Consider the following 20,696-nt stretch of genomic DNA (forward strand, 5'->3'; position numbering starts at 1 on the left):
CTTTCCTGAGAGCTTCAGTGTAAAAGTCATACAAGCATGGATATTAAATTTCCATTTCCTCCTGTGTTTGTGTGTCTCTGTGTGTAAATGTGCGCATGTATCTACACCACCCCCCACTCATTAAATATTCACTGTAGCCACATCTATTATTGAGGGTCAGATACCTCCATGCTCAGAGTGTTGTACAACAGTGAGTGTCCAACGCTTCCACACACACTCACAAACGCCTCTGCACACAAACCACCTTTGACACAAAACACCCACACACCTAAAAGCTCACATAAAGACCAACTGTTCGTGTGGAATCTTGACCAAATATTTTATCGACATTGTTGATCAGACCCCCCCCCCCCCCCCCCCCCCCCAAAAAAAATAAAATAAAATAAAAGAAGCATGACATGCCCTAACAAACGCAAGGTGGAGGCACACAAACATGACACTGGCTATAACGCACACACATTCCTTGTTGTTGGCAGTCAAGCATGGATACCCTAAATGGTAACATTTTAGAGCAGAGGGAGTCGGTGGGGACAGAGAGGAAAGGGGTTGGATGATAAAAGGTGGTGGCTGATAGAAGAGGCATGACCTGTCTCTGATCATGGCTGCACGAGATAATACCAACCATTACTGTCTTTCAGATGTTATTAGAAGTCACTATTAGCTGCAAGGGCTCAACAATTGATTTTAAAACTGCAGCCATGGCTCTGGGAAGCTGACTTACGCTAACTGGTGTTTGTAAACGTACATTGCAGTAGGTATAATGTTAGCTGTGCTGGCCGCGTTACATTGGTGTGTCCGCATGGCAACACATGTTGATAAGAAATGCTGGAGCTTCAGGGGAAATTACCAAAGTCACAATGATTCATCCACTGAAGACCATGAATGTCAGTTGCAAGCAACTCATTCTGTAGCTGTTGAAATATTTGAATATGGAGCATAGTGGCGGACCAACAACATATCATCCCACTCCCTAGTGAAGTGCAGCTAGCACAGCTAATAAAAACACAACTTATGAGGGTTTGTCAGGACAGAACAATAAAGTCCTGGACTTATTTTTGTTGTTGTTCCTGATGTTTACACAGGCCAGAAACTGTTATCAAGACAGAGGCAGCCATTCAGCGTCTGACATAAAAATATATTCAAATTCAATAAAACATCAAATAAAACCCCAAAAATCATGACATAATGACAGCAGCTGTAAAACATGTTTATGATAGAACTATCCCTGACGTAGAGGGTCCAATGCTAAAAACCATCCCTACATCACTGGAATTAATAGACGACATTTGGCAGCCATTTTTTAGCACCTTGCTCTTTGTTGTCTCATTCTCCTTTTAATCATTATCATTTTCATTACGACTGTTAATATTAGTATGCTTTGTAACTGCAGTGGCGCTAAAACAGGCAGTAATGACATTCATTTGCTGTAATAATAATAATGATAATAATAATAATAATAATATTTGATTACATTTTATCCCCCAACGACCAAAATGATGAGTACCTCTTCGAAAAAAAACAAACAAAAATCTTCACACTCTAATAGCCATCTGCTTAGCTACACAGTCGGTGTGTGCGTTTGTGTGTACGTGTATGTGAGTGACTGACAGGCTGCAGCGATGCCCATCTTAGTTGCACAATGGATCTCTGTCCCTTTGGGAGTGTTAAAAGTGTGTGGGAGGATGTGTATGTCTGTCTGTCTCTGTGTGTGTGTGTGTGTGTGTGTGTGTGTGTGTGTGTGTGTGTCGACGTGTGCATGCCATCTGTCTCCCAGCTTTTGACCTTTCTCAGCGTCACACCTGTGACATGGCAGTCGAGCCCCCTCGACTCAGTGACAAACCCGGGGATGCACGCAGTCGACATGGATCACATCGATAGTGTGACATGAGAGTAAACAGTGAGGCAAAACTTTGCGTAACCAATACGGGGAAACAAAAATAAAAGCAACTTGGCTTCGTCAGTTATATTAAATATTTACAAGAATCTAAAAAGCAAATTATTAGTTGACCACTTTCACTTTTCATTTATTGTCATGTTGAGAAGGGTTAGAAATACAGAACAAATCAGCAATTTCTTTGCTTTTGAAATGCAACTATTCTTCTTGGATTTCGGCCTTTTTTTTTTTTGTAAAGACCATTTGTCAGGAGCAAATTATTGACTTGCAAATTTTAAAGACAAGTACACCACAAATTAAATGGTTTATTAGTACATTTGGTTGTGATATGTAAAATATTAATCAACTTGATTCACTGAATTTGACACCCATCCCTAAATTTTAGTGAATTCAAATAATTCATAGGACAACAAAAATTATCAGCATACCCAAGTAAATAAAAGAGTCACATGAATTTAATACGAATGAAATTTAGGATTGATTTTTGCATCAATCCTTTATCATCACCTGTGCAAATTCACTACAAATTATATATGTGTACACACACACACACACACACACATCATAAAAGTTATCTTTAAAGTTATTATTACATTATATTTGTGTTTGCTTTTTCAGATTTGATTTTAAGAATAACTTCCATTGAATTGCTCTCCACAGTTCAGGATAAATCTACAGCATCTTTAAGTATTTTTCCTCATGATTATATTCAACTGAAAGAAAATTCCCTCTGCCATAGGAAACTAATTCAGCTGTAGCCTTCTCCTCTTTTTACTGCTGTATATTGATGCATGAGCAAAGGATAGAAACAGGTGTGAAATGCTTTGAAAACAACTTTTTATGGCTTGCTGTACTGGTCTGGCTACGGTGATTTCAACAGAATAATCACAACCACCAATCCTGTTATCTCACCCCCTCCTCGTGCTGATAACAAACAGTAAATACATGTTTCATCTTTAATCTCAACACTGTAAGTCTGTTAACACACCGTGCTGCCATGCTTGTACCTAAATCCCTTATACCGCTCCTGCTGCTGCTCTTTCTGCCAGGTGAAGAGCTGCTACCTCTGCCAGAACAGAAACCATGTTCTCCATCTTCAGTGCCTGGCACGCGAACAATAAAGCCGCCAGATTACTGACCACACTGTCCAACTTTAACTTCATTCAAATGTTCAGATAGCAGCTGTGTCCGCTCATCTAAACCCTGCAGCTGTATGAACCTCTTCCAATATATCGTCCACAAGCATCCAAATTAAGATTTTGCTAAATGATATCATCTCTCACATCCTTGCCTTCCTGTGCTGCCTTAGTTTCATGTAGCAGCACAACCATCTTGTACCTAGGTTTGCTCATTATCTGCACAGACTGTTGCACAGCCATTATGATGACCTATGAGGGTTTTGCTTATGTAATGCCAATATGTATGTAAATATACATCTAGGTCTATAAAATCACTGTCATTCCTGAGTGTTCAGCATTAAGAATGGTAATGTAATAGGGGAATGGGGTGTATCGAGTAAATATTGATTTCAATGCGTTTCTTATCGTCATGCCTTTCTATGCATGATTCCTCCCTCCTTTTAATTTGTATTCTGTTAATAGTAAATATAATTTTATGCTCTAATTAATTATAAAAAAAAGCTTAAAAATAGAACAGAAAAATGTTAATGTGAACGTGTTTTTCTGTTCCACAAAAAAAACAAAAAAAAAAAGCCCATCCAGTTCGTTACATCATTGATGGTAATAATTTGAAAATGTGCTGCAATCCGCTGATGAGACATCCAGAAGTCAATATATTTTAACACTTCAGACGAACAGAAAAGGACATCAGAAGCTTAAAAAAGAAAAAAAGAAAAAAAAAAAAAATCAGTCAGTTCAGATCATGTTTTTTTTGTTTTTGCTTTTTTTGCAGGAGACAAAACACCAGATGACGCTGCCTTCGAGTCATTACATTCTGGATTAACTTTGTCTGCAAAGCTGAAGATGATAGTGGGTGGGGCACAAAGTAGGGGCCAAATGGTCTGACAAGCAGAAGTAGAAACTAGACCTGCTCCAAGGTACAACGATAAAAGGTAAAGTTAATCACCATGCTTTGGCTGTGCAGTAAAATGAATGAGATAGAAGAGGCGACATACTGGCATCACTTTACAAAAATAAAACAATCAAATGGCTTTCAGACATAAAACGTTTAAGCAATGCCTATGAATGACAGTCGGCCTGCGTGCTTTTAGTTTAGTACACATGTTGCCTGCATGCTATCAACAGCATTTATCTTCCACTACTGCTGTGTCATTATTGGGTTACCTTTGCAGAAAGACTGTTAGTGTGATGTGTTCTTCACAAACCTGGTGCATGTCCTGGGCTGATGCTAGAGCTGGATTCGAGTTATTTCAACTTGAGAAATAAGCACTAATACCACAGAAGTGGCTCGCTATTAAGTATTTGTCTTTCATAAGCAGCTCTAGCACCGAGCACAGCAATGAGACAGGCGACATAGTTTCTTTACAAGTGTTTTGCTTCAATTTCACACACATTCTTCGGCTCTGGTTTTTCTGGTTGGCACAGGCAGACTAGATGTTAAACTAGCTCCGTAATTTTAAAAAGGGTACTCACAAAGCTTAAGTTTGTCATATTGATCCTAATAATGATCCCGCCCATCCACACCTGATGGAAGCAGTTTTCCGTCTAAAAGCTAATGCTGAGAACTGGCCTCAGATTAGGCACCAACACCAAAACAGTCCTCAAACTGCAATGGTGGAAAAAAGGTGATAAAGAGGGGGAGTCACGATAATTAAAAATGGAGATAAGGCTTTCAAAGATATTTGGCCCTCCAGCCAGCAGTTCTGACAGATATTGGCAGCTTTAGTCTTGTTTAAAATCAGAAGCTATCATGTGTATTGTGTGTATTACTTGCCATAAAATTAATTGCTTTCCGCAAGACAAAAAGCCTAGGACTGGAACAATAAGCCGAAACAAAAAGGAAGTGAAAAAAAGTTGAGCAAATCTTGGGATATTTTACTCAGGGATCTCCCTGCCGCAGTGGTTGGTGCAGAGAATATTGTTGACTACCAGGCAGCATGGGTGCAATGAAACTCTACCTTTTATCGAATTTGTTTGGAAAACTACTCTCCTACTCTGCATCAAAATGGTCAACATGGCTCCACTGTTGTCATACTAGACTCCCAACATTTATAACTCATGACACAACTCACTCCACTACAAATGAGTCAGCCTTGGCTTGACAAGTTGTGATGCAACTCAGAGAGAATGATAGTGAGTTGGATATTAATGCTGCACACTGGAGCAGTTTTTTTTGTTTGTTTGTTTGTTTGTTTGTTTGTTTGGTCTGTCTGCATCACGATATATATCATTTCCTCAGTCTATAGCACGAATCGACTCACATTTCTGTCAATCATAACATCCGCCTTATTGTTGTTGCTCCTACCCAGAAACAGACTACAGCCTAGCAGGAGAATGGACAACGCCGGCTGTTGCTGCTCCTTTTGCCAGACCAAAATAGAAGTGGGAAGACAAGCCAAAAACAACCTTGTATTTGTGTTCAACGACTGGCCTTTTCAGAGGAGCTCCATTTTAGCCACATCTCAACAGCCCCTCTCCCTACCTGATACACTATGTCAACAGCTCGTGTCTACAAAAATAGTGTGTTCCTGCATGTGGCTTTTCCTCTGCTCTCTCAAACTGTCAAGTTATGGGTCTTTTTTGCTGACTGCCAGTGGCCTTTGTGCTTCACATTAGGATAAAAGCATCCACTGAATAAATGCGCATAGATAGCAGGATAAAAGGGAGAACACAAAGAGAGAGAGGAGGAGGGCATTCGTGGACAATTTGAAGAGAAGTCCTGCCGTGATGTGTCAGCACTTGGGTTTGTGTATGTTTTGTTTGCATACATGTCGTGTGAATGTCAGTGTGTATGTGTTTTTGTGCGCAGCTCCCCTGGCGTTAAGGGTTGTGTAAGTGTATGCGTTAGCCAGGCAAAGCCATTGACTCAGAGCGGTAGCTGTAGCTGCCTTACTTTCGGGTCAGTTAGCAGCAGCAAGTGTGTCTGAGGAGGCATGTTATAAAATGTGCTCATCTGCAGCAGTCTCAGTACAATACAAGAAGAGACGAGGAGACGAGGAGACGAGGAGAGAAGAGGAGGAGAGGAGAGGAGAGGATGGCTAAGAGCTAACTAGGGCAGCACTGGGTCATTTCACATGAATAATGACATTTCAGAGTCTTACTTTCTTGGGCCTCGAGCCATTACTCTATAGCCTAATTCAACAAACTTGACGACGGAAAATGTGATTCATGCTGCTAGCAGCGGCACGCAGTTGGCTCAATTATGATTTTAACTGGAGAAGTTGTCTTCAGATCATATCTTGGCTTTTGACTCTGTGTTGTTGTTACACGAGCTGCGAACAGCTGGAGAAACGTTTCCGATGCGTCTGTGGCATACCGATGAGCCAGGAGACACCCTCTCTTAAATTATTACTTCCCACGTCAACCCCTCCTTCTCCTCTGTCACTCCTCCTCCCCATCATGCTCTTCCTCTCCGCTCCTCTTGCTACTGTTCTCCCTTTCCTCCCACTCTCTCTGCTGTGCGCTTCGTTTCTTTACGCTTCATAAAATCCAGACGGGACCCTTGAATACTTCCCGCCCCCACGCATGTCAATCAAGACCGTTGGACTCATAGCAACAGGATATCAGTGGTTCCTGGGCTCCACCTCCCACACTCTTCTCCATCTCCTTATAGGGTAACGTGTCTGCTTGTCAAACAAACCCCTCCCCATACACCCCCGACCTTTTTCCTTGTAGGGTATCACGTATGATTCCCCTTCCTTGCAAGTCAGTTCTGGGAGCCTCCCCTTCAACATATGTGTGTGTAGAGGCACAGACGAGGACAGGCCTGTAGTGCGCGCGCACACACACACACACACACACACACACACTAACTTCCCCTGTCATCTCCTCTCTGCCTATATCAATGGGCTGTTCATCCCCACTGCAGCATTTTATGAAAAATAAACACTCAAAACTAGAAGATGATGACATCTGTGCACATTTGCCGCTCATTAAAACCCACAGGCTGCCACGGACAAACACATGTGCAGGTGAGCACACAAACCAGCAGACATGCATGTATTTACTCAACGGGGACACACCTCTTCCCATACATAAGTTAGGACCATGAAACAAGATAATCTTGTTGGCACTCAGAAAAGGCTTGTATTATTACAAAGCAGTACGCAAGTGTCCTGTGTATTTCAAAATTATGCACAAGCCCACCATAGGATGCTGTTGTCGCTGTCATCTTCACTACCAAAGAGTCAGTGGGGGCAATCCCTCTCCATTTCAAAAGCAGATTCATTTGAAAGCCACACAGATGCCTCACAGCGAGTGCTTTTAGAGCTATTAGAAATGCAAATAGCTGCTAAAGAGGCATAACGGTTATGGCAGTTCGAGGTTTGAGCAATTTCATAACTCCTTTTATTTATTTAATTATTTTGAAGCACAGTGCAAAAGGTTATTACCTCACATAGCTCTCCTATCGACGTTTCCCTCACGCCTCGAACCATCTAACAATCTGTACAAAATGAATGACTCATGCGAGTTGCCACGGCAACATGGCTCATTGAGATCATTTAATGGCCATTATTGTTAACCCTGCAAAGAATCAATAACAAGATTTGGGACAAGGAAGATGAGGTTGAGTGTGAGTGTGAGTGTGTGTGTGTGTGTGTGTGTGTGTGTGTGTGTGTGTGTGTGTGTGTGTGCAGTGGTGATCCTCATGACCTGTTTATAATTTGTGCAAGCGTGGCAGTATGTGTATAGTTTTGCAGCAGGTAGGCGTCTCTCCCTTGCCCTAGGGCACACACACTTAGGTGGGGCCAGAGAAAACATTTCTGTTGTTTGCTCCCAATCTGTTATTTCAAACTGGCTCCCCATGCACGGATCAAAATAATTAGCAGTAAGCAGCATTGTTAAAGGGGAAAATTAACCCCCCCAAAGGCAACTCTGAACAGTCAGCTTTACAGTCTGATATTGCGTCACTGAGCCAACCATCTCCTTCCAGTTGACCTTACAGTACTGCCGGATCTCTGTGTCGTTCTCCGTCTCTGTCAGCTCAAGCGTCCACCTCTGAGATTTCAGCTTCCTCATCTGCGGGCTTCCCTGGAAACTGACCGAGGGTGTCCCATCACCTTAAAAATCAATTTTCTGTTCTCCCGCTGCCATTCTCTCTCTCTCTCTCCCTCTTTCAACCCATCCCCCTCTCTTCCATAGACTCTTAAAGAAAAACATTGAGATAACAGCTGCCAGGGCCTCAGGGAGTGCAAGAGGAGGGAGAAAAGAGGTCAAACAGTAAAGAGAGCAGGAATCTAAGGTACAGCTGAAAGAGAGGCGCATGTATATACACATACATGTATACAGGAGAGTGAGCAAAGACAGGAAGATACACACACACACACACACACACACACACACACACACACACACACTCATCCTGACTCAAACCAAATGAAACGTAATGATACGGACGAGACACTTCATGCACCAACTTTGCAGCCCACTGTGTGCTTGAGCTTCTGTGTGTTTGTGAAATGTGTGACACAGAAATTACAGTGAGGAGGTGTTGTTAGCTGAATAGGAGATGCAGAAGCAAAAAGGGAGGAGAAAGAAAGAGAGTAAGGAGGAGGGGAGGAAAAAAAAAAAAAAAAAAAAGGACAGAAACAACTGTTCTGTGGACACCTGTCCCTTTCCCTCACAGGCTTGAGCGATGCACAGGGACAGCTGCAGGGGCAATAAAGAAGAAAGACTTATTTACCTCTCCTCCCCCCGTCTTCCTTCACTGTTTGCCTCAGAAAATATCTGAAGAGTTTATCACAGAGGCAACACACTATGCTGCTTCATCCAGCTGCACTATATGTTCACTTAGATTCTTCAGAGCATACATAATACATGGCAGAGCACAGTTTCTGGCAGGAACAGCTCTTGATGTTCAGATTGCGTGCGCTTCTAGCTCTGGGCAGGAGAACAGATGCCACAACAACGCCGTACAATATTACATTGCCGCTTGTGCATTTTACCGTAGCAAATCATGATTGTAGCGCTAAAATCTCCAGCCTGTATCTTGCTGTCATCTACGCCTACTACACTAGTTTCAGTGTTTATATACCTCAAAGCAACCGGCCACCAAGACTTACCAAGGGTCTGAAATGCACTGAATGGACCACTCCAGTAAAGGGGTCAAGTAGAGTCCTCATCTGTTAGTGGTTAATTAACATTTCATGCTCAATGACACTGCTGCCTGCTCTGATAGCATTTCATGTACAGTGAAGCCCGAGCTCCGGCGAAGAGAAACAGCGGATGGGTACACAAGCAGAGGATGCAAAGAGATATCGAGGTAAACACTCACCGACAACACGGAAGGATAGTACAGTCCCATCATCGTATTCTGTGCAACAACTCAAACTGTCGTCGCTCCTCTCTCCTCTCGCTTTCCTCTTCTCACACTGCCTCGCTTTCTCTCCCTCTCTGAGCCTGTGTCACCTTACCAGCTCAGTCTTGTCTGTCTCACAGATTCAAAATCTCCCTCTCTCTGCCCCCGCTCGCTCTGTCTGCCCTGCCAACCACCCCCCAGCCCCCCTCCCCACCTCTTCCTCCTCCTCTGCTGGCCTCTGTCCCTGTCACTCTCCCTCGCTCGCTCGTTTACTTTCTTTTCTTTCTCCCCCTCCCTCTCTCCTCTCACTATCGTTCTCTCTCTCTCTCTCTCTCTGCGTCTTCTCTCTCCCACTCACTCTTTTCTTTCCCTCTCCCACTCGCTCCTTGCTTTCCCTCTACCCCCAGCCTTCTGTTTTGCTGCTGTGCCCTTGCCTGCTCATCTCTTCTGTCTCTTCTCCAGTCCTCCTCCTCTCTCACCCAGAGAGCCTGACGCCTCCCCCTCCTCCCGCTCTGCCTGTCACACCTGCAAACTTTCCCCTCCCCTCTGCTTCCCTCTCGTGTCGCAGTCCCACCCTCTATCTCTCTCTTGCTCTGTCTCTCTCTCCTTCTGTTCCCTTTCTCCATGTAGGTGAGTTAACTGGGGCTGGTGGCACCACTGGGAGAGGAAGTGAAGTCTTTCCTTCTCTCTCTGTAGCCCCTTTCAGATGTGCACCCTATTACGTAAATGTGCTGGCAATTCTACATCTTTGTCTCATATTTGAGAAAACACCGAAGTCACTCTTCTGTAACAGTCACAACTGCAATCACACTGGCTGATGTCTGAATACTGCCAAATCAAGGTTGTAATCGTTAAGCTGCACTAATCATAATATTAACAAGGGCAGAATGGACAATATGTAACTCTGAGTGATTATCTGACAGACAATTATCCCGAATCTACAGTTTCTCATTTTGGTCCCAACTTTACAGCCAGTTTTTGGTCACCACTCTTGTCAATCCCACATCCAGGCAAAAAGACGTGCTGCTCAACCCACTATGCACTACACAAAACCTAGTTGGGGAATATAGTGCAGCACTTGGCAGCATAAGAGCCAGATATTTTTCTCAGACACATGAAATAGCATGTGTAATGGCCACTGGGGGCAAGGAAACACGCCTTGAGCAGCTACTCTAAATGCAATACAAGAAGAACGAGTTGTGTATCTCTTGACAGCAAAGCCAAACAAACTGTAAGCTGAGAAGATTTATCATGTCACATTATTTAAAAAACAAACCAAAACTGAGGACAACAGCTGACAATGTCTTCCCATCACGGTAAATCTGAACTCAGGTGCCAGCTTTTGTCTTCAGCACGCCATCACATACGTACATGCAAGGAAAACTACTATAGCAGATCACAGAAGGCAAATAGGTTATTTACCACACATTAAACATATGTCTTCACATAGTAAATGCAGCAAGGATGAATGATGAAAATAAAGATTGATATTAACGGTTTTAATAACTGTTTATATTTAATTATGTGATTATTAATTAATTCAATTAAGAATACATTTTGATATACTGCAAGTTATGCCAATGTAAATGATTTTTTTTTTTTTGCGCCTGATCAGCCTTTTTTTTTTCCTGAAGGCATTAAAGGAAAACTATACAGGGGTTGCAGCCTTTCATCATCTTTAATTATGTTTTAGTGCTCTTGAACTATTTGGGTGAAAAGCGTTGACAGAAGTGTTAAATTTCTTTTGTGCTGATAATGGTCTTTGTCTAAGGCATCAATGGTAAAACCAAGTTCACCCATCATCCTACTGAGGATTTTGCAACTTCTCGGCAGCTGTCCTACCTTGTCACTCTCGGAATTTACAGTCTCATGCTTGAATAAAGCCATCACCAAATGTTTTACCTGTATATAGAAAGACCCAAATAAGCATGACTTCGACAGACAGATAAAGCACGACAAGTCTGATGTTGGATGTCCAAAAACAGCTCAGTCTCTCCTCAGACATCAGGCTGCTGCTGCTCTCCAGGCTTTTCCTTTCAGGAGTCTTTGATCACATCATTCTCACACAGTTGTTGACAGTTTAGCACCTCAGTGTTGTGGGAGCCTTTGCTGCCCAGCATTGTTTTCTTCCTCTCTGCCTTTTATTCTTGGTCAGAAGCCAGTTCACACTTCTGAGTCCCTGAGGTAGTCCTTGACTGACTTCTTTCCATCCCAGCACAAGAACTGCTCACACAAGGTAACGCTCTGTGATTATTCTTTGAAGATTATGATTCAGGAAGGAAACGTTTCGAAGCTGCATCAACATTGAAATGAAAACTGGTTAATTGGCTTCCAGGCTTCCATGATATCCCTTAAACACCAAAAGAGCCAGCTAGGAAAACTCTCTCATACTCAAGCAAATAAGAGCGTAGAAGACAAGGCTTATGACTGATAAAGAGGAGATAAGAAGCCAGAGGTTGTTGGGCATCACATGGAGGGAGGGATGAGAGGATTATGGGCAGAGCATGAGAGGATGAGTGGATGAACGGGGGATGATCTGTAGGATTAACCACATAAACTGAACAGTCTAATAACACAATCAGCAGGCTAATACAAAACAAGAGTAAACAGATTGTAGCCTTTGACACACTCGCACAAACACACACAATAACAAAGACAACACGCAATACAGTTGGTCAGTATTTATGTTGTGTTTGCAGGCAGAAAAGCAAAAAACGCTAACAGGTTTGAAGGCGCTAACTTGGATTTACAACCTGAGAGATGATTACTTATATTGCTGATTGTGGAGTAGAGAAAGAAAAGTAGTGGGAGGGTTTGTTTGGAAGAGTGAAGGGTGTGGAGGCATGTCTTCTTTTACACAACTGACAAATTATAATCTACACCCCCACCTTGTGGTTTAAAGAGCTTCACTGAGCCGTATTAATGCTATATAAACACTATGTACACATAGGAAAGAAATCAAAGAGGACTGGCTCATGGGATATTATAAAACATAGATTTTTATGTGTGTCTGACATGCAGTTATCTTACCTGGCTATGAGATGGGTAGCCGTGGTAACCAAGGGTCAAAGGGTCATTATTCTGAAAAAGAGAAAAGAGAATATTTTAAGATACACATTCAGCATCTTATTTACTTCAGAAATGTTACCAAGTATTATTCTCATTACTCTGGGCTGTAGGTTCCTTTATTCACTCAGTCTTTATTCCTTTTAAGTGGCTTTGCACGTCTGTGGTGTTACCGAGTCCCAATCAAATTAACTCCACCACCGACACAATCGTGCTCCTCCTCCAGAGTTTTCCACCCAGTGGATCTTTTGTTCACTTGTAAAGACGTGATAACGGGGGCGAGCGGGAGATGAAAGACGGCTAAAAAGAATGAGTGTCACCACCGCTCTTAAATCATAAATAGGTCAGGAGTGTCAGCGAGCATGAAGCCCATTGGTGTGAAATGGCATCATGAGCCCTGATGCAATCTCCCAACACATTCCTCTCAATGTTCAGGCTGTGTAAAGCAAAGATGGATACAACAAACATCTGGCGGGTAATTACAGTTAAACACGCAGGAAAAAATAACTGATTTTGTTTAGAGCCAAATATTAAACAGAAATCATGTCGCTAGTCCCAAAAATAGTTTGTAACTCACTATTTGTGCTCATTATGCCGTGTTCCGGCTTTTATGCTAATGTATTCCATTAAAAAGGAGCTTTTCACAGCAATTACAGCACACTTTGAAGGGGAAAAACAGATTTGCCTGTCTCTGGCTTCATATCACTAGATTAGAAAACAACTCTGCTCCTCCCTTCTCTCTCTCTGTCCTTCCCTCCTGATCCTTCTTTCATCTGGAACCAATGTCCCATGCTTGCTCTGTCCCTAGGGGGAACACTTTGCTCAGTGCGCTTGATTGCCTGATTAATACCATCGCCATCTAACTCTGGGGCCCATGAGGCCTTTTCACTAAAACTAAGCACACATTTCCAAATACAAGAGACCTGGTCAGGAGGTGGGGGCATCGTCTTCACGACTGAAAAATGGCACTTTTGTGAGTCTATCTAAGAGCCAAAAATGTACTTAGTGAACTGGCTTTGGGAGGTAGAAGCTCTAAATAATGAATTACCTCTTAGGGGTTTGAATAACATGAATAAAGAATAAACCAAGACACAACATACTGAAGGTTTGGAGCAGATCTGGAACAAAACAAGACCAAAAAAGAAGCAACAAATGCAGATTTATTAGGGCATCACACTATCAAAGTGAGGAGGGCATTGTTAATACGCATGCAAACAACAAGAAACATCTGGAATTAGAACGAGAGAGAGAGAACCAGAGGGGGAAATACAACGGCAAACGGACAGCAACAAAAAAAGAAAAACACAAAATAAGATGGAGGGAGCAAAGACAATGACTCATACATGAGCAGAGTCATGTGCTTAATTTCCTTAAGGAACTGGGAGAAATGAGAGAGAGAGAAGACTGCACAGAGGCTGCCAAGATGAGTGTGCATCAGTCTCACTCTCCGCACCAGTCACTTGCACAGTACAGTGCTCGCTGCCGTTATAGTTAGACACATTTCAGCTTTTTTTTTTTTTTTTTTGTTGTTGTTGTTGCTGCTGTTGTTGTTGGACATGACATGTGAAGCAGCCGATTGTTGTCTGGGTGGGGGTGATAGTGGTGTTTATGGGATAGGTGGGATGACTGACACAAGAGAAGAAACTGCTAGAGAACACCAACTGAACAATCAAACGTGAGAAACAAAATGACTTCAAGTCAACAGATGGCGAGGAGGGGGAGAGCACATCAATTCAGAGGGTGGGGTGATGGGGTTGCCCTCTAGTAATAAAATTTGGAGAGAGGCAAAGGACGATAAGATCAATCACCTCTCGATTTCACACCATTTTTTCACAAAGCAACAGTGGCCCTTGTAACCCTCACTGTCCCTTAAAACACATGCCCACCCGCCCTCCACTCTTGATCCTGTTCTCCAAAACCACAGGTATTGGTACATGTCTATGTGTGCCTCTAATTTAGTCACAATGGTCACAAGATTTGTGTCTATTCCTATCATGCCTTGGGACTGCTGCTCTTCCGGGTGGGTAGGGTGGGGAGGGGGTGGGGGGGGGCTACATTTGACTGCTCTGAGAGTCATTCTACCTAAATGGCAAAGCAGGGCACTCCATACACTCAAGAGGATGTGAATCCATTTCATCCACAAAGCACTTATGTGCAAAGCCTCAAAACATGCGGCCTGGCGTTCTCATGTTTATTTTCCCCTCAATTCACCTCGCATCCTTTCAAACTTTCCACAGTAAACCTACGCATACATTTTCAGGGGCATGTCACTTGGTGCCACGGCGGATTTGTGAAGCTGGTGTGACAGTTATTGTGTAATATAATCACGCAGCAGTATTGGCTTGCAAATCAAATGCAACGTAATCAAAATTATGTCCACTCCACTGATCCGCAAAAAAAAAAAAGTAAAAATAAATAAATAAATAAGTCACTTTTATCCCGCAATTTATTTCAGATCTGATTAGACAGAATTAGTGTTTGCTAGTAATTATTTCCCACACAGCATAATTGCCCATCATGATTACTCCGTATCATCAATTCATTGTAAGATCATTTCACTGTTAAAACTGGAGCGCAACACTGAACTTTTGGGATCAACAGTAACAGCTATATTTGGCAAAAAAAAAAGTCTGTAATTCTTTTGTGAAAATTTAAGGGAGCTTTATTATATAATTAAACCATAAATTAAACTATAAATTTACAAAATACAGGGCACCCAAAACAACAGAGCATCAACCTAATAATGATAAAATTCTGAAATAGCATTTCTTGCATGTCTATGGCTCCAAGTAATGATTTCAATTATCTGTTGAGATGCAGATTCCATTCTTTGTTGTTTGTTCGGCCAGAGAAATGTCAGAAGAAAGCTAAAATATTTTTACGTTTGCTTGAAAAACGGTATATTATTATATTATCACAATCATTTTTCCAGAACACCCGGCAACAGATATAGGCTGTATGCTGAAAAAAATGCCCAATATACCTATGTAAACACTATCGACAGACATTTTCAGAACTGATATGCCACCAAATGCAGTCCAGTTGCTAAATATGAATGCATTCATGTATTAATGTGCACAATCAAAACCAGAAATACTATAAAGGCAACAAATCACTTCTCAATCTGCAGTTGATGTGTTAAGATGACTAAATTTAAATCAGATCAGACGAGCTCTAGAACAGAGCGAAGCACGAAAACTCACTCTCGCCTGTCTGTTGGTCTCTCAAACATAATTCAATCAACAAACCTCTGCTAACGATTTATCACAGAAAAACAGGAGGCCAAAAACTAAATAAATATTCTGAACTCACAGCGAGAGTACATTTTTCTTGCTGACGTTTTCATTCTATTTCAGTGTCAGGCCTGAGATGAAAGTACAGAGGGGTGATCCACCTACATTAATGTCCTAGTCAAGTGATTTGTCCTCAGTGCTGTCACCCCAGGCAAGACCTTATTAGGTTAGAGAGAGCCCCGGTTCCTCCGCAGAGTGACAACAAAACATGGGCTGCTCAGCAGCATGCCGGATGGATATTGGAGCCGACAAGCTCCTCTCAACATTTGCCAAAATCTGACTCAAGTTTGAGACGCAGAGTGCTGTTATGAATCTCCTGTTGCCCTTAAAAAAAAAATGCAGGACATTACCCGCGCAGCAGAGAAACGCAAAATAGATTATAGTATTTTTTTATTTAATTTTTTATTTTTTTTTATTTTTTAATGGGACCGTGCATGTTGGTGGCCCATTCAGGTTTAAGATCTACACTTTTGGAATTTCGTTGAGCTGAATATCAACAGCTCTGTTCTTCCAACTCATCCATGTCAGCTGAGCATTCAGTAATGTACTGCATGCTGCACTGACTTATACATGCATTGCTGCTCCGCAAAACTTCACAGATTTGACTTGACAGCACCTTCCTCCCCCATACTATGATGACATCACACCCTACAAGCTAATAAGAAAAACACCAGGGTCAATGGCTAAATGAGAAAGATCCAATTGTTTGGCTGCAGAGGGTCAAATAAATTGCTCTGTACCACAACCACACCTCTTTGTGCTGGCTTCAATTACAGGTCAAGGTTCAACTCTTGCCATGATGTCAGCAATATTTTTTTTATTTTAATGCAGGGATGGAAAAGGTGGAGGATGGGAGGACACTGTACTTTATGAGAGCAGGCTAATGGTTTTGTGCTTTATAGGAGTGTGTGTGTGTGTGCGCACATTTTCATAGACATTTCATGGAAAGACAAGTGCTTTAAAAAGCAGGAAAATTGAACGTCACTCAACCCAATTTGTCTCTAGAATATTAATGTGTCACCCGGTTAAGGGGATAAAAATACGTTACAGTGTTTTTACACACACTGGGATTAGGGGGGATGACTGTTTGAGTGTGAGAGGCACAAACAGCAGAACAAAAATAGTATTTTTTTGATCCCAAAAAATGTTTTGTTGTTGTTTTTTCTGCTCCAAAAAATAACGGATTATTTGCCTCACCTAATTATTTAGTTTAGTAAAAAAAAAAAAAATAAAATCTTAAAATGGTGAAAAAAATATTCATGGTTATATTTTCAAATCTCCTGTTGAGAGTTAAAATCCCTAAAACTGATATTAAAAGCATATTAATTATCAAGCTGTTTCAGAGCCTGGATATTTTCTGCGATCTGGCTTAAATTTTTTTGATTTTACAGATAGCTGATTAATTGCTAATATTTGCAGCTCAACACACATCAGTAGATAAATATTCATCCTGGGATATGGGTCTGTATGTGCATGTGTGTTGTGTAAATCATCTGCATTAGATGAGGATCTCAGAGATCAGTGTGGTTATAATGCCCCCTCCAGTACGAGATGTGATCCCATTAGCTGGAAACAAAGCCTCTTTACTGCCAGTGATAGGGCAAATCTGTTCCTGCACCAACTGGGTGAGGGGGGGGGGGGGTCGTATACTCTCATTTCCGGACTGTCCAGCCAGCTCCAGTTCAATATATTTTAGGTGCTGAAGTATTGATCTGTGCCTCTTCCACACAAACACACACTTTCCACTCACATCTGTGTTTAAGTGCATTACGTTCCTAAGCCTGTCTGTCAGCACTCACAGACAGCATGACGATGTAATGCCAGCCATTTAGTTTTCCAAACAGGAGCAAACAAGCCACTTCACCTCCATTACTGGCCTTTCATGGGAGAGAAAGAGCTTTCCGTCCTAGAAAGGAGTGCTTCGGCCTCAATAATACCCTATAATGATGTCCTGAGCATCCTCCTGAACTCCTGAGACACTTTATTTAGAAATATTTGACCACCCTTGGAGGGCAAAAACAGAAAATTGAGAAACCAATTAAGAGAGGATAAATACAGAATGAGAGGTAATACTAATGCTGATGAAAGCAGGGGCCTGAGAATAAAAGGTTCGCCGATTGCACACCAATAAACCTGGATGTGTCTCTTCAACCTGTCTCACTAACAAAAGATCACTCAAGCAAACAAATACCAGCATCAATTTCCATTCCAAGCCAAATGTTGTCATCACCATTATGCCACATGGCTGAGGTTATTTTCACACAATAAAAAAGGTCAGGTTTGTTTACATTCCTCACCCTCTGCTGGGACTCTTGTCTGGGTTTAAACTAATGTTCATAAAACAGAAGGTGCTCACTGAGTTTTGAAGCAACAGGACGCCTGATCTGTGATGCCATGAGCCAGTGAACACACTAGATACAAATTGCACTGCTTCAAGAGCTTCCAAAATGTTAAGGATATGTCAAAAGTACAATGGGGGGGGGGTGAACACTATGGATTATGCAGTGCCCTCTTAAAGCACAATAAACAGTATGTATTGCCATCTCCAGCTGTGAGCTATGCTGGTATTTCCTTCAGTGTTTGGGGAGGATTGGGCCCATGGGTGGCCCCTCTGCAGCTCCAGCTGCAACTATCTGCATACAACTAACTACAAATGGCACACACGCACACGAGAGCAAACAGCAGCTGTGCAGCGCATGAAGAGATTCCTGCACCACGCCTGTGCCTTTGCAGGATAAGACTTGCTGAATTACTGAATGTGGACATTTCGCCTCTTCCTCACCTGACCAACCTCGCCGATCCCTCCTGAGCCGTCGATCCGGGGACGCTTGCACTCCGCCCCGGTCGAGTCCACCAGAGCCGCCGCAGTCTGTCCGTCGGGCTCCGGGTCTCCTCGCTTCATCCCCCGGACGGCTGCAGGAGCGCCGCCCGGGTTGGGATGAACCCCGGCCATGGCGTCCAGCTCTCTATCCCGGTCCATGAGACCCCGGGACACGGGCAGCATGATTGATGCAACGTCGGTCGACATTAACATTTAAAAATCTTCTTTTGTCCCCTCTCTGGAGCTGAACTGGGACTGAAACTGACCAACCTTGCGCACCTTTGTGCTTAAAAAGGAAGCCTTTCCTGCTGCCCAGTGGCCCTGGCTGCTTCCCAGCGGGCCTCTGTATGACCCCCCCCCCTCCTCTTCCCCGGAGGAGTTGATGGATCTGCAAATGTTTCAGCCCTCGTTGAGCAACGCGGTGTTCGTCTTTAAAAACAGATGGCCCATAAACACCGTCTTTAACTTGGAGCAAGACACACCGCAGCTTGAATTTACAAATCTTTAGCAGTAAGAAAAATGTCCTCTGAAATGTGATCAGGCTTGTCGGGTTAATTTCCTGCTGTCGCCCCCCCCCCCCGGTTTGCTGACCGTGTATTTATTTACTGCGGGGCTGCCTCACAGGCCTTCGTTATTCCAGTTCATAACAAACCAATTCAATAAACACCGATCAAAACAATGGCTCCTGAGCACAGCCTGCCGCCCAGTCAACACTTGCCCTCTTTATATTTCTCTACCGTCTGTGTGTTGGTTTTTTTTTTTTTTTTTTTTTTTTAACGACACAACGTGAACATCCTACCGCAACCTGAAGACGAAAGGAGCCCTCAACATGTCTTCCCTGTCGCCCTTTTCTCTCCCCTCTGTGTGTCAGGAGCCTCAGAGCTGAAGGTTCACTGGGAGTCAGTCCTCGTCAGGAGCTCTGTTTTCCCCCCATGTTAGTCCGCAAGTCTGCCTTCACAGAAAAGACGCTTTCTCTGCCCCCCCCCCCACCCTCCCCCAAAAAATTACACACACACACACAAATAAAAATCAACCAAAGGACGGACGGATGGACGGACGGGTTGCAGTGTTTCCTTCCCCCTCTCTCTCTCTCTCTCTCTCTCTCCTATTATTTTCCTTGCTCGCTCCGCTTTCCCGATGTGTTCTTGTAGCGTGTGTGTTACAGAAAGGAAATTGTCCTCCCTCCTCCTCCCTGCCTGTACTCATTCCCCTCCTCCTATCTTCCGCTCTGCCTTTGAACGCTGAGCCAGGCAGCCATGCAGCCTGCAAATACACGCAGCGTGCCGCAGTGCTTCCATATATTTCACATAGGGGAGGTGTGTATTTATGTGTGTGTGTGTGTGTGTGTACGCGGGTGGGGGGGGATCCTCCGGCCCAGAGAACCACGCTCTTAATCTACAACCTCCACGCCAATTGTTTTCTCTGCCCTTCACATTTCTAATCCTTGAGTTTTTGCCTGCCTTGTTTGAGGCCACGTTAACATAGCAGGGTGTGCGCGCAAAAAAAAAAAAAAAAAAAAAAAAAAAAGGGGGCGAGGGGCTTATGATCAAGTTCAGCTGTGGAAGATTTCATTCCCGAGTCATTACACAACCAATGCACTGGCCAAGGTCTCCACACAAGCCCAGCTCTGAGTCATGCAGTATGGAGTAGCTTATGTTCCTCTGGCATTTTTATTGCTTGGATGACACCCAGTGGTCAAAGGCTACCAGGAGAGGCACTATACTACAAAAGGCAATTTGCTCTAGCAAACTAGGAAACAAGCAGAAGCTGACTTAAATTGGTTTCCTCAATGTGGGAGGCTTTATAGATGGGCTCATGCTCCGAAACAGGTTAATCTGGTCGCGTTAGCAGGACAAAGCTTTGGGAGAAATATTCTGATGGTCTCTCTCAGACATAGTTTCCATCATCATGTTTTCCCTTCCTCAATAATGAGCAGGAAAGGACAGTCTGTGTCTCAGTCAGACTCCACAAGGGCCAAGTGTTCATGCAAACAAAGCTGCCTCCACTTTTTTTTTTTTTTTTTTTGGGGGGGGGGGGGGGGGGGTGGCACTTCCCACTGTAAAACCAAGTGGCCAAGAGTTAATGAACAATAATATGTACACACCCTTGTTGTCCAAGAGCTTTTATTGGCAGGTTTAAATGAGCGATGTGTCAGGCCTGAAGACAAGAGGGAAACAACCAAGAA

General features: G+C 43.0%; 1 protein-coding gene across 6 annotated transcripts in view; it reads right to left on the bottom strand.

Moving 5' to 3' along the window:
* The window catches only part of rbfox2 (RNA binding fox-1 homolog 2), a 33,492-nt gene extending 13,904 nt beyond the window's left edge, over window positions 1–19,588 (bottom strand). For 2 of the 6 annotated variants that reach the window (XR_003840572.1, XR_003840571.1), the window contains exons 1-2: window positions 18,473–19,587; window positions 12,362–12,412 (exon numbers count right to left, since the gene is read on the bottom strand). Coding sequence is in view for 4 of the 6 variants with exons in the window: in XM_029497389.1 (XP_029353249.1) it covers window positions 12,362–12,412; window positions 18,473–18,724 (303 nt within the window). In the remaining 2 variants the exon portion in view is untranslated. Of the gene's footprint in view, window positions 1–9,307; window positions 9,470–12,361; window positions 12,413–18,472 lie in introns of those variants that run through there. The other 4 variants (XM_029497389.1, XM_029497388.1, XM_029497390.1 and 1 more) reach the window with 4 other exon arrangements.
* Between the last annotated feature and the right edge of the window lie 1,108 nt (window positions 19,589–20,696).

This window comes from Echeneis naucrates, chromosome 1 (assembly GCF_900963305.1).
Source record: "Echeneis naucrates chromosome 1, fEcheNa1.1, whole genome shotgun sequence".
In the NCBI taxonomy this organism is placed as follows: domain Eukaryota; kingdom Metazoa; phylum Chordata; class Actinopteri; order Carangiformes; family Echeneidae; genus Echeneis; species Echeneis naucrates.